The 13473-nt window shown below is 38.3% G+C and overlaps 1 protein-coding gene across 2 annotated transcripts in view; it reads right to left on the reverse strand.

Moving 5' to 3' along the window:
- Positions 1–1286: 1286 nt before the first annotated feature.
- LOC309883108 (fibronectin type-III domain-containing protein 3a-like) overlaps positions 1287–13473 on the reverse strand; it is a 45301-nt gene continuing 33114 nt past the window's right edge. For both annotated transcript variants that reach the window (XM_082770876.1, XM_082770875.1), the window contains exons 11-27: positions 13286–13424; positions 12233–12286; positions 11439–11560; positions 11181–11355; positions 10843–10929; positions 10486–10624; positions 9910–9978; positions 9564–9682; positions 9359–9464; positions 8521–8696; positions 7806–7919; positions 7075–7224; positions 6437–6717; positions 5656–5868; positions 5138–5304; positions 4813–4934; positions 1287–3879 (exon numbers count right to left, since the gene is read on the reverse strand). In XM_082770876.1, coding sequence (XP_082627002.1) covers positions 3562–3879; positions 4813–4934; positions 5138–5304; positions 5656–5868; positions 6437–6717; positions 7075–7224; positions 7806–7919; positions 8521–8696; positions 9359–9464; positions 9564–9682; positions 9910–9978; positions 10486–10624; positions 10843–10929; positions 11181–11355; positions 11439–11560; positions 12233–12286; positions 13286–13424 — 2551 coding nt within the window. In that variant the 3' untranslated portion in view covers positions 1287–3561. The remainder of the gene's footprint in view (positions 3880–4812; positions 4935–5137; positions 5305–5655; positions 5869–6436; positions 6718–7074; positions 7225–7805; positions 7920–8520; positions 8697–9358; positions 9465–9563; positions 9683–9909; positions 9979–10485; positions 10625–10842; positions 10930–11180; positions 11356–11438; positions 11561–12232; positions 12287–13285; positions 13425–13473) is intronic.

The following is a 13473-nucleotide window of genomic DNA, read 5'->3' on the forward strand; positions in this document are numbered from 1 at the left end:
ACCGACTGCAGCGTCGCCAATGCTGAGCATCGCTGCTCTCCTGCCACAAGCAGATAACCTCCAGCTTCCTGGAGTCTTCCCTTGTTTTCTCTAGCACTGGCCCCATTTCCCCTTGCCTCCCCCACACTGGTGCTTCCAGCTCGTAATCTCTGATCTTCTGAAGTGGAAAGTAAATTAGGGCTAAATGTCAGATTGTCTCGTTGTGCTCAAATAAAGGCTTTCCCATCCTGACTCAACAAGCTCATCACAGCAGTCAGTAGTTTCTCACTCTGGGGCATCTGCTGAGGCAGAGCTCAAGTGGGAAGGGCCCTAAGTACCCACAGCAAGTTGTGGAACTGGCCCAAAAGGGCCGATTATATTTCCCCTATCAAAGAAGAGTTTGAACCCACCTGGTAAACGCAGGCACCTTCTTGCAGGTTAAGGAGAAAAGCAGTGCAAAGGGTGCATATTTCGCGCAGCAGTCGGTGTGGAGTCGGAGGAAGATGGATCACAGCATGGTGGGCAGCACGGGAAGCAGCCACAAGAAGTCAAACAGCTCCAGCTGACGTCCTCAGAATTTGTGCTGCGTGGCAGGGAGCTCCGGCAGAACCCACGCTGGCTTAACTCTGGCAACCAAAGCGTTCTGCCACCTGTGTTGGGGGTTAGAATTCAGGTAGATGCTGGACATGGTGACTGCAACATGTATAAGGCTATCCTTTGGGCTTCTCCCCGCACATTTTCTGAGAAATGTTTGTAATATTTTAGGAGATTTGGGAGGCTGCAAGGGCAGGAAGCAGCGGATAGAAGACATTCGCCTTCTCCCTTGTTTGTAAAGCAGGCAAACACAGAGCCTAGATCACCAGGGGCTGTCCCAAGCCCTGCCTGACCTCACAAAAAAGGGCTCAAGAAACGGCAGTTTGGTGCCCAGACATCTCTTAGAAATGAGAGGACAGCATTGTGCTAAAAACCTACCTTGCAGAGCCTCATCAGAAATTGTTTCTGGAGCAGACTGGGGGCACAGGTGGTAAGGGGTAAAGGTGTGCATCTTTCCCTGATTTTCAAGGCACCAAAACCCTCTGGGACACCTGCCTGGCGCACCTTCCTCACCCACAGAAGAAATGCAGGCAACCGGACAGGTTTCAGTTGTGCACTTCAAAAAACTTTTCATCCAGAATGATTGCTTTAAAGACAGCTCTTCGTGATGCTCAGTAACCACGCTAAACATGTTTCTTCAGCTTAAATTACAGGCTGTACGAATGACTGAATAAAGTCAAAATCCACAAAAACACGCAACCCGGTAGTCAAATTTGAATACATTTGTATTATTTATTGGCTGTATTAAATATATTATCTATTTGATAGTTACAATTTAGTAATACAATGCATGGCAGCTTTAACATAAGTTTGAGATACCTCAAAATTACAATACAAGAAAAATGAAGATACCTAATACATTAATGCCACTAGGGTATATCGTTCTGGAATGGATAATAGCTGACGTGACATCGGTATTACGGCAGGCTGCCCAGTACACTTCCTGGAAACACGAGTATTTTGTGGCAATTGCAGAGGAACTTTATTTTACCTTTTAGGAGTCGTGACTTGTTAGTATTTACTTTGCGACTCTAATTTATCTTTTAAAATCACCAGAAAAAGTATTGCCAAATAAATCCCTACAAACTTCGTTCTAAGAGTTAAAGAAGTAACCCTTTGGCAATAGAGATTTGCTGAAGGCAGTCGTATTTGCTAAAAGTAGACTATGAAGAGAAAGACAGATTGTAAACCCTTCTGCGAACTAAAGACACTAATATCTGTATAAATCTCTTTCGAACAGTGGAGGGAGAGATTTCTATGATATAATAAATGATTAACTTAAAGTTCTGCTACAAGTAGAACAATACATTCAAACATACATTTTCCAGGACTTTTAATCAAAATAAATAGAGTACAAAATGAAGAGTACATTTTGAAAAGATTAATTTCAGATTGCACCATAAATCTACTTTTAAGAGTATTAAGCGATACTATGTCATAATTTAGGTTTTCCACATCTGAAATACAACACAATGCCTCAAACTATAACGCAACATTATTCATCAACTGCCATAGGAGAAAGACCCTTAAAGTGATTAATTACGGGAAATACTTAGCCTGTAGCACTAGCACATCCAACATTCCACATACAGGTGCATCGCTCTGATGTATATAGTGTAGTCTTTGCAAAATAACGCTGAATCTGCCTTTGTAGGGCATCTCTCAATGCTATCAGGAAGACCCATTCTGAAACTTTTTCTAAACTTGCGAGTTCCAGCTTTCAAAATCTTTGATAAAAAGAAGAGAGCCGTCGGGCTCGCCTTTAGATACTCGTAAGCAGATTTAACAAGAACAGTCATATGTAGTGCACAGTGTCCACGAAAAAATCCCCCCCAGACAAACAGGACGCGTTTCAGAAAAGTTCATAGCAGGCTGAACATTCCCATCTAGAAAACAATGGAATGTGAAGCTGCTACCACTGGGATAGCAAGTCATTTAAAACATTGTATAAATGTTATCTAAAAAGAGTTCTTTCATGTACAATTTGATAATTCAGATCAAGATAGAAGGGCATCCAAAAGCAGTTTGAACTTTCATTTTTAGGTTAATAATAGTACAAAAACATTTGCTCAGTTTGAGCCAAATAGTGTAACATTTATCATAAATGCACTCTTTCTCCTTAAAGACAATACCTGTGCTTTTCTGAAAACACTGCAAAGATTTAATCAGAAGCACAGGAAATTACTTTTCTCTCAGGCACTGAGAGTGAAATGTGGATTGGGCCAACAACTGCTCACCAACAGCAGAAAGCATTTCATTCAGAAATGTACAATACAAAAGGGGCCTTTTCTGCAACGTTACATACGAATGCAATTGCAGCATGTACATTACATCCTGCTAACATTTTGTCGAGCATTTTGATTAAAATTCTAAAAATGCTGGCACCCTCTACTATAACGCTTGAAATGATTATTACTGAATCCAAAATATTAAAATAACTGTAAAGTAGTAATATCGCTAAGTCAAAGTCAATATTCTGCTTTCCTTCTACAGTATATTAAATGTGGTATGCTCTAGTAATGTCTTGCAATACAGTACTGCTCTAAGCTTAAGCATTTGTGCTGCTGTATCTCATGTATACCAAACTACAACGATACCTGATTAAACATTGCTGATCGGCTACCACTGGTCTAGTTGTACTTGAAAAGGACTTGCTCTAGGAACGCCTTCTCTCTCTAACTGGCCAAAGGCCCCGCTTGAATTCGGAGAGAGGAAGAATGTGCACACACACCCGTGTGCACGATAAGGCAGTTTTTGCTGTTTTATTAACAGCTAACCCTGATTACAGAGGACCCAGGATTACCCTTTCTACAAGAAATCTGTGTTCAGTATTTGGAAAGGATCTGCCAACCCAGCCTCACTGTTAGCCAGCAGCAAAAGTGGAAATGCACGTATCGATACATCCCCACCTAGGATTTTAATTAGAACTAACCATAAATACCCGAAATAGCTTCTGTACAAAAAGCTGAGTACTGAATAGGCTCTCATTTACTTGATTACAAAGTACTGAATAACAACAGCAAATAAAATAGCAACCACTGCAAACCCACAGAGAAGAACGATAGCAATGAAGCGCTCTTCACGCAACGTCTTCTTACTCTCTGCCAGCTCTGTTGTCAAATCAGCACACTGCGGAACCAGCTCCTGTTTCTGAGATGAGAATACTGTACTGGGACTGTAAGGTCCATACAGTTCTTGGGATCCAGTAGAGTCTTGGGACTGACGGCCAGCGCAGACTCTGATCCGATATTCACAGTTTGTCTGCAGGCTTGTGAGACGGAAGGAAGTCTCTGGTCCCTTGTATACCTAGGCAGAAGAAGAAGAAAAAGAAAGCACTTTAATTGGGATTCATCAACAAACATGAAGTTATACTTCCCATTCTGCTTTACGAGCACAGGCAGCACTGGACGTGGCCTGAAGTCATTCTCCTCAAGCCAACTTAATGAAATCTCAGCTTTTATTTCTTATGAATTTATGATCCATTTTCTAGTGAATAATCCAAAGCTGCTTACAGTGCTCCACACTGATGGACCTGGATTTCAAAACTTAGAAAAAAAAAATCTATATAGTTCTGCAGAACCACGGGTCTGTATAATTCCCCTGCAAATGTGGGGCAAGTGATGTCCACTACTAACAAAGACAGTGATGCCACAGACTGTATGGTTTAAGGATCAAAAGAACCACGGGAAGCACTGAGAAGATTGGATAATAACAGTGGTAACCCCCCAAGCAATTCTCCCAGTGACTCTCAAACCTGCCTTTGTAGTCATTTTCTTCCACAGCACAAGCCAAAGGGCCAAAACAGACCTGAACCATTATGATCTGTGCCTTATAGATTATTTCCAGTTAAGTGCTTCTACTTCAAAGAAAGAGCAGAAGCAGCAGCAATTTGCCTGCTAATGAAAAGGACAAGTTGAAGAAAGCGCAGAATTGTGTAAACTAAGCTAGTCTTAAGAACAACACTCTCAAAAGACTGCCCACCCGTATTTGCCTGAACATACAGTCTGTAGTGACATTCCCCTGTGGGGGTGATTAAAAATGCACAACAACATGAAGAGAGGCAAAAGTGCTCCTTTGAACAGATCTCCAAAGTGAGCTAAACAAAGGAGACTGTATCTGCAATGTACTTGGGAATAACTTATTTACATTTGGTTAAGAAAAAAAACCAAAACAATCCTTAGAGGAGTTTTTTTTCCTTAAGTAAAACGCCTCAAGTTCATTTTGTTAAATAAAAGGTACCTGATCAAACTCTCTCCCAGCAGCAAGCTGAAGGATGTAAACAATGGAATCTCCTTTCATCGGCTGTAAAGGTTCCCATGTGATTTCATAAGTGTTTTCTTCCAGCTGATTTGCTTTGGGTGCTAGAAAAAAAGTGATTTCTTGTTATTTTAGAAAAAGAGAATAAAGGTCTCTACCAATGTAGAAAATCTCTATGTAAGATAGCCGGCTTCTGTTCAGTCCCACAATGGCCACGGAGAGGTCTCACTGGGAAAAGAGTCGGGTTTTAGCATTCTACCTACTAAAAAAACAGCTTGCAGAGGTTTCTAGAGCAGTGTAAGCTCACCTTTAAGAGATGCGGGTGGAGACTTAGTTGTAGTGAAAGCGTAAACTTCAGAAAACTCTCCCTCTCCGGCATCATTATATGCCTGGATTTTAAAATAGTACGTAGTGGATTCACTGAGTCTCTGCACCTTGTAGGTATGACAAGGACCGCTATAAACAGTAACAAACCTGGAAAACAAAACAAAACAATATATACGAATTAGAGTTACTCAGTAACCACAAATTTGTGCATCAATATCGTAAGTTAGCTTGGTGAATATTTTTCTATCTAACTTTAGTACAAAAGTAGTGGAAATACTATACTAAAATTACTATTTACAAGTAAATACTAGCTAACAGTGATTAACAGCACTTCTGGTTGAAAGACAGGATACAAAAATGCACACAAAGTGGCAAACTTCGGGATGCCCAAATAACTTACTGGTGCAGACAGAGGTGAGAATACTTAAAATGGTCTTAAAAAACTTGACACGAAGTTTTAATGCAGCTGTAGCATTCTTAGTGTTCTGATTATTTTACCTGCCAAACCTGTCCTCCATCTGCAAGTTGAATTGTGTCGGGTTGGTAATTAAAGCTCTGCTGGGACCTTCACCCCATTTCAGTTTAAGGCTCTGGTAGCTGAAGACCACACATTCAAGATGAGGAGGGTCAGGAGGTAGTGGTTTCGTTTTGGCTTTAATGGAATGACTGAAAGGACCAACTCCAAAGCTGTTTATGGCCTGTATTCTAATTCTAGAAATGGGAGAAAAGCGATATGGTTAATTTACTGAGGCCACGAAAAATACTGATGAGGCAAGAGTTAAAGTTTGTAAAGAATATGACTACAAACAATAAAGCAATTAAAATGCAGTCAGAAATTAACTTTACAAATTATCTATTTCAAAACAGGTCAAAATAATTACATTGTTTTCGACACAATGAAACTTCAGTGTTTCTCAGAATTGTTCAGGTTTATTCTGCGCAGCGAGCAAGTGCCCAGGCGCTCTAAGCTCCCATTTACTTGTACCGTTTGCCTCCTGGTGACACTGAAGATCCATAATCTGAACTAAACTTTAGTCAAACCAAACATTTTGAGATACTGACCACATCACTGTATGCACTGCTTCTGAATAAGAAGTCATAAACCCAGAAAATTTAGAAGAAAGACTTGGCAATTTTATTTTTTTCAGAGTTGTAGAGTGAATCAAGCAAATATTCTGTAAGCTGAATGAAATTGCTATAAAGTTTAAAAACACTACCTTCAAAGCTAGTGACTGTAGGTTCTACAAACGTGGTTTCTGAATAAAATGATTATTATTACCTGTACAGAGTATCAGGCAGCAGATTCTCAAGAACATGGCTTGTATTTCTTCCAACAGTTACAAGCTGCTTCTCCCCATATTCTATATTATATCCAGTGATCTCTGACCCATGACAACACGGTTCTTCCCATTGAATTGCAAGGCACGTTGATAAAGGAAGAGAAATTTCCATTTGATCTTCCTCAAGTAAATGCAGTACTGACACTGCTGCAGGCACTGATGCAGGGGTTGTCACCACACCAGTCTCACCAAACAACCCAACTCCAGAGATATTTACAGCCTGAAAGATAGACTATGTGTTGTTTACTGAATCCACTTTTTTTCTAATCAGTCATATCTGTCATGCTTTCTTTTGCATGTCATTAAAAGGAACTTGGAAGAGCATGGGAAATTTCCCAGGCAACACACAAACATAGCAAAATGTTTGCTATTTAATAAAACACTTGACCTAAACCTCATTTTTAGATACATGCAGTTAGGAGGGACTTGGGGAGAAGGGAAAGGGAGAGTGATTTTTTAAAGCAATATTGTCTTAGTAAGTGACAGCATGTAGTTGTCATCTCTAGCTGATTTTTTCCTGCAAACTATGTGCGCTTCCTCATTTGTTCAGTAACACATAATAAAAGGCTTTTCATACCTGTACTCTGCAGTAATATGTGGTTGCAGGTGTGAGACCCTTCACTTCATAGCTCTGGCAAGGGCCAGTGTAAATGACATGCATTGCTCCTTCCATCTGACCCCAGTCCAGTCTGTATTCACTGATTTCTGCACCATTGCATGCGGGACTCTAAAGGTTTAAGTGACAAATTATCTTCACTATTGCACATACATACGTGTTCAACATGCAAGATCTTTCATTACATCACACAAAGACATCAAAACAGAAGCACTGGGATTGAAAAATTGAGTTCTTTTTAGAGAACAAACTTAATTCTCAGATATGATACTCGGGCTCTTTGCTACCATTAAAACAATGCCAGTACAACGTACCCATACGCTTGAAGCTGCTACTGCTGTAGCATACTGCATGATTTCTTACAACCACACTGGAAATTTAAACTCAAACTTTCAGCAATATTCAAAAAAATGACTTAAAGGTCGACTTCTTAAAATGCTTCCAAGTATTAACAGCAAAACACTAGTTGCCATACCGTGAGGAGAATTTAAATGGCACTCCCATTTATTCAGTTTAAAATGGAAACTGGTAGCAGACAAAATCTGCACGAACAACGTATGGCTCTATAGAGAAATGTTTAAAATATTACACCCATACCTTTGCCATTTCTTCCATTTCTGTATATTACACATTACTATTATTCTAAAAGCCAAATATTAATTTGTGTATTACTGAAAAACATTAAAACTTACCTCCCATGAAACTATAACAGAAGTTGCATTTTTACAAGTTATTACAGGTTTGCAGCATTGATCAGGAGGCCCGGGAGCAGTAGAGATTTCTGCTTTGTCCGAATGAGGACCGAACTGAAAAAAAATAAAAATACAACTGCATGAATATAGCAATAATAGTAAAGCAAAACTGATGTGCAAGTGCACAAGCCAAAGAAAACAAATTATTTTTAACTTGATAGGGAAGCAAATAGAAGATTTCAGTGCTCAGTTTCATAGCGCCATTTGAAATTCCTTCCAGGGAGTTTACTCTGTAAATTGGCCCCATGCCTACAGGATATCTGTGATCCTCCCACTAACTCACACTCTCCTATAGTCTTGTAACTCCTCCTTCCCCTGTAGTCAGGATTCTGCTTCCACAAGCAATGGTAATGCTTCAGAAAGACTTTTATGCAACCACCATTTGTCCTAACCTAACCTTGTTCAAACGTGGCACTGTTTGACCCCACCTCTCTACACAAGACTATTCCCACACCACCAATCTGTAAAAGTCGACACTAACTGTGAAACTATAAAACTGTCCTTCCTTCAGCCCCACCTCAGTGAATCCACATGAAAAATCCTGCTCCTTCAATGAAAATCTAACAAGCCACAAAATACGATCAGGCTCCTAACGTGATAGTACCACCACTATCCCTTGCATAAAAATATCTGCTCTCATGAGCAGAGCGCTTACCCCAACTTTGTTTGCTGCTCGTATCCAGAAGCAGTATGTTCTCCCAGGAAGCAGGTTGTTCACTGCGTATTCCGATGCTGGACCCTGATACACTTGTCTGCGCTCATCTTGTTCCGAGTTTGCCATCTCTACGATGTATTCTGTTATGTCGGAACCTCCATCGACAGACGGCGGGCCTACGAAATAAGAAGGGATTTTTTCTATTCATTTCACAAACCACTTTTTTCTTTAGCTTGTTTCTAATTAGCCTTCTCAAGCTGCATGTCAAGCCAGATGAATTCTAAAAATCACAGAATCCCAGTGCAGGCATTCATCATATCTGAGCAGAAACATTTCACAATGCTCCCCCTCCCTCCCTCCCTGATACTGTTATATAATTTTAAGATAGCCTTTATCAGGTTCTTCCGTATATTTTTCAAACATTGCCTTCAAAAAACAATGTATCTTCTTTACTGTTTATTACCTTCACTAAGATAAAAATTAAAAAAAAAACAAACAAACAAAAAAGAGGGGTGATTCTCAAATTGCCCATAACACATCAGTAACAAGGCAGTCAGTCATCAAGCTTTCCTCAAGACCTTTATTTCTGTTTAACTGTCTCCATATTGTTACACATATATGTATCACCAAATCTTAGCTGGTTAGCATGCTTTGTTTTTTTTTTTTTGTTTGTTTTGTTTTTTTGTTTTAAATTAAACTAGTAACCTGGGCTATATGACTTACATTATTTTTATATGAAAATACTTAAACATATAAGAAAACGTTTTAAAGAGTTCTACAGATTTTTAATTTTTGTTCTGATGTTTAAAAATGAGAAAAATATTTTGCTGGAGCTTACCCCACTGTAAAGTGATTTCCTTGGGCTTAGCTTTGCCTGCCAGGCACGGAGCATGACACGGTCCAGGAGGAACAGCCGATGTTGTAACAGTCATAACATCAGAAGCCTAGCAGTAATACACATGGTTGTAGCATGAAAACACAAAATATTTCACTAAACAGAATGAAATGACTTTCAGATCCAAATTTATTCTCCTTTTTCTCACCTGGCTTTCGCCACCTTTACTGACACAATAAACTCTCAATCTGTATGAAGTACCAGGCTTGAGATGATCACATGTGTGCTCTCTCTGGGAACCACTGTATATGGTATCCCACTTACTCCCTGGGGTAAAAAGAAAATACTTTATACTTCAAAGTTTTTGCAAAAATCAACCTTGAAAATTTTCACACAATTTTGTATGAAGATAATCAAGGCACAGAATCCAATCTGAAGTATCAGTTACACAAAGAACATGTACAACAAAAACAGACATGAAAAAAGAACAGTAATTACTAGAGCAAGGAGTAGTGAATCACAAGCTGAATTAGTACTTAATGAGAATGGCTTACCAATTAATGCTTCTGAGATTTCCAAAAAGTATTTAGAAATGTCTGATCCTCCATTATCTTTGGGTGGCTCTGAAAGAAAACAGTATCTTGCAATAAATTATTGAAGCTTTAAAGACAATGCATTAATTTGCTATCATCTATTTTCAGAGAACATTTCCATCTGTTACAGAATTCATTCAAGTAGAAAACGCAATTTAAATAAAAAACTGTGAACACACACTCAAAATACATTTTACAGTACAATAGTTTTTCTATTATTAATTGTGATTATGTGAGGAAGAAGTGCAACTAAGAAAATACTGCCAATTTCAGAGGCAAACTTTTAAGAGTATGTAAAAATTATGTAAGCATCATGGTAAATTTGGTGCTATTAAAGCATATCTAAAATGAATACTGCTGGCTACAGCCCCCAAACCAGAGCAAGGTGCGTTTTTTTAATGCTATGTATTCCTTCTGCAATAACATTATCTACAGAGACAAGTAATTAGCCTGAGTTTGTCTCTGCTTTTTGATCCGTGTTGCATACACAAATGTATGAGAAGCACTCAAATACAGCACTAACAAAAGGTAACCTACCCCATGCAACTTTCACACTGTGTGAATGGATCTTTCCCTTTACAGCTGGTTTACTTGGCGGGCCAGGTTTGTCAGGATTGGTGCTGTGTTCTACTACCTCACTAGGACTACTTTTTCCTTCACTGTTGTAGGCAAAGAGCTGTTTCAGGAATGAAGAGAACATATAAGCAATTGATTTAATGACAGGTAATACACAGCTAGCTGATTTGCAAAATTCTTCCATGCAAACAAAACCAAACACACGAGAATTGCAGGTTAATTTCTCCAGTCTCCACAAAAAGTGTCTTAGCTACACAGAAATGCTAACCCCCCTGAAATGCCGTCAAAATTAAATTAGAAATAAAATATAGTACAAACCCTAAACTTATAGGATGTACTCCTCCTAAGATTTCTTAAAGTGCATGAGAGTTCATCTCCATTATACTGTGGTTGGAAACCATAACCCTGTAAAGGAGGAAAAAAAAAAAAAAAAGAACAAATGCAGACACTAATTTTCCATGAGAAAACAAAATAAAGACTTTTAGACTTTTTTTTTTAGCTGGAACTTCATCTTTCTTTGATAAATACATACAGTACTTGCCAATTGTTGCACTATTTTGCATCATTTTACTGAGAAGTAACATACAGGGTTAAATTGTTATTTATGCACTACTGCATATCAAGCTTTTACCCATGCCATAAAAAACAGCACTTACAGAACCTTCTTCCTCCATGTCTAAACTGTAAGTGAGAGAGTCATCTGAAGACACCCCATTAGGTGGGCTCCACTTCAATGACAGCCAGGTCACTCCTGCTTCAACGAGCACTGGGGGCGCTGGGGGTGGCGGGACAATTCCTGCTGTGTAGTATGTCACTGTCTCACTAAACCCACTGGAAAAGTATTTTTTAGAAAGTTAATGACGGCAGATGTAGCTGCAGAGAAAATGAATGATATTATAAATTGCGTTCATTACCTCATTCCAATATCGTTTTTAGCAGCTAGTCTAAGTGAGTATTTTGTAGAAGGAGAGAGTTTGGTAAGTTTATACTGCTTCAGATGCCCGTAGTAGCATTCTTTGAAGGGTCCATTCTTCCCCTTTAAAAAAGTGAGAACAACCTGAGCAACTTTTTGCACTGGGACTGTATGCTCTCTGCTAAGGTCAGTTTCTTCACCTCTAACTTTTCCTAAATTTTGTTTCACAAATTTAGTAACAAAAAAAAAAAAAAGGAAGCCTTAAGAATGTAAAAAAATAATGTCACCAGGGTCATACTGAGTATTACTGATAGCAATCCTGAGTATTCCAGATAATAAGACAACATGTTGATTGAGATGTGATGATTTTTTAGTGCTGGAGTTGTGACAAAATGGTCATAAATAAAACTGCAATTGAAAACAAAACACACTTTTGATTTTTTTAATCACTTCAGAATTACGTTTATGTAATAAGTTCAAAATTTGAGTGAAAATTTGAAGATACAAGCCAAAAACACTCAGCCATTTAAAGAAAGCATAGGAATTAATACTCTGAATGACAAGAACCAAATGAGGAAGCTTTGCACTATCCTCTCAGAGGATCTAAAAGGATTATCTACTTGAATTGCTGCAATACTGGTAATTTGATTTAAGCTTTTTAATTGGCTAGTGACTTTAAAACTGTCTCGACAGTTGCACCAAAATAGTAGATGTACCTAAGCAGAAAGTATTTTTAGGTATAATTGGCCTAAAGATGTCATTATGACTTTTTTTTTCCACTAGAAAAGGGCTTACCTCATCCCATTCTAAAAGAAAATTAGTTATTTTGGAACCATTGTCATTTGAGGACTGAAAATAAAGAAACAATGAAAAAAGTTAAAATCAAATGATGGAACTTCACACATATATATTGCATGCTAAAACAAAGCATTTTAAGAATTGAATATATATATTCCAACCACCTTTTAAAACATAACTGTTTAGTGTACAGCTGAAAGGAATCTGCAGTAGGCATACAGAATAGCCCTCTTTTTCCACAAAGATACTTCTGATAACCTGGAACTCTATTGTGGGCACAGACAGACGTATTCAGTAGAGTGAGTTAGTCAGGGTAAGCACTAGCAGCTATTTCAATTCCTTGTTCCTGGTGGCCCTCTGAACTGTTACACTAACTTTATTAATTTTGATAGTTTATAATATGAACTCACAAGCAGTTTCATTTTCTGAACAATGAAAACAGTCTTAAAGTTTTTCTTTGCATCCTCATGCTGTGTGTTTGCCAACTGGCTGTTTGAGCAATGTAAGCATTCAGACAAGCAACATTTCTGTTTTCTATGGCACACAAATGGGAACTCTATCCTTCCTCAGAATAGATACAAATAATTTAACTGATGTTATTCATTTATAAACCATTAGTTCCAGGTATAAGCATAGTCATAAGAAAAACATGAAATGTCAATAAAAAACAGATACCAAAGATACCAAATCTTCACAGATTATAATGTATATATTCAAAAATTAGATTCAAAAGTAAATGTACAAACTAGACAAAGATATTCACTACGAGTTAGTTCGAGTATCTAACATTGTAATTCCCAAATTCTTTTAAGTCACATCTATCTATGAACTCCGCGCAAAACGTCGATTCTCCATTCTTTCTTATGTTGCCATTTAAGAATAAAACTTTCCTGTTAAACAACTGTTCATACTTAGAGAGACCTGCTACAAGTGATCATGATTTCAGCCTTCAGTCTTAACCAAGCAACTTAAAAGCCAACACCTAATATACCCAAGCTATTGACAGAGCTAATGTAAACATGCCATATATGACTACATTAGTCTACTTACCTTCCACTGCAAACTCAGGCTGTTTTTGGTTCTGTTAATTAGCTTCGGGGCAGCTGGACAATCCGGCTCACAACTTTCTGTAGTGAAGCTCACTAATTCTGAAACGGATTCTTTGATCGAACTGCTGGTTGCTGAAACTCTGAACAGAGGACAATTAATTACGTTATTGCGTTAGCAACTGAAAATTT

Source organism: Aythya marila, assembly GCF_965140915.1.
Source record: "Aythya marila genome assembly, chromosome: 13".
NCBI lineage: Eukaryota > Metazoa > Chordata > Aves > Anseriformes > Anatidae > Aythya > Aythya marila.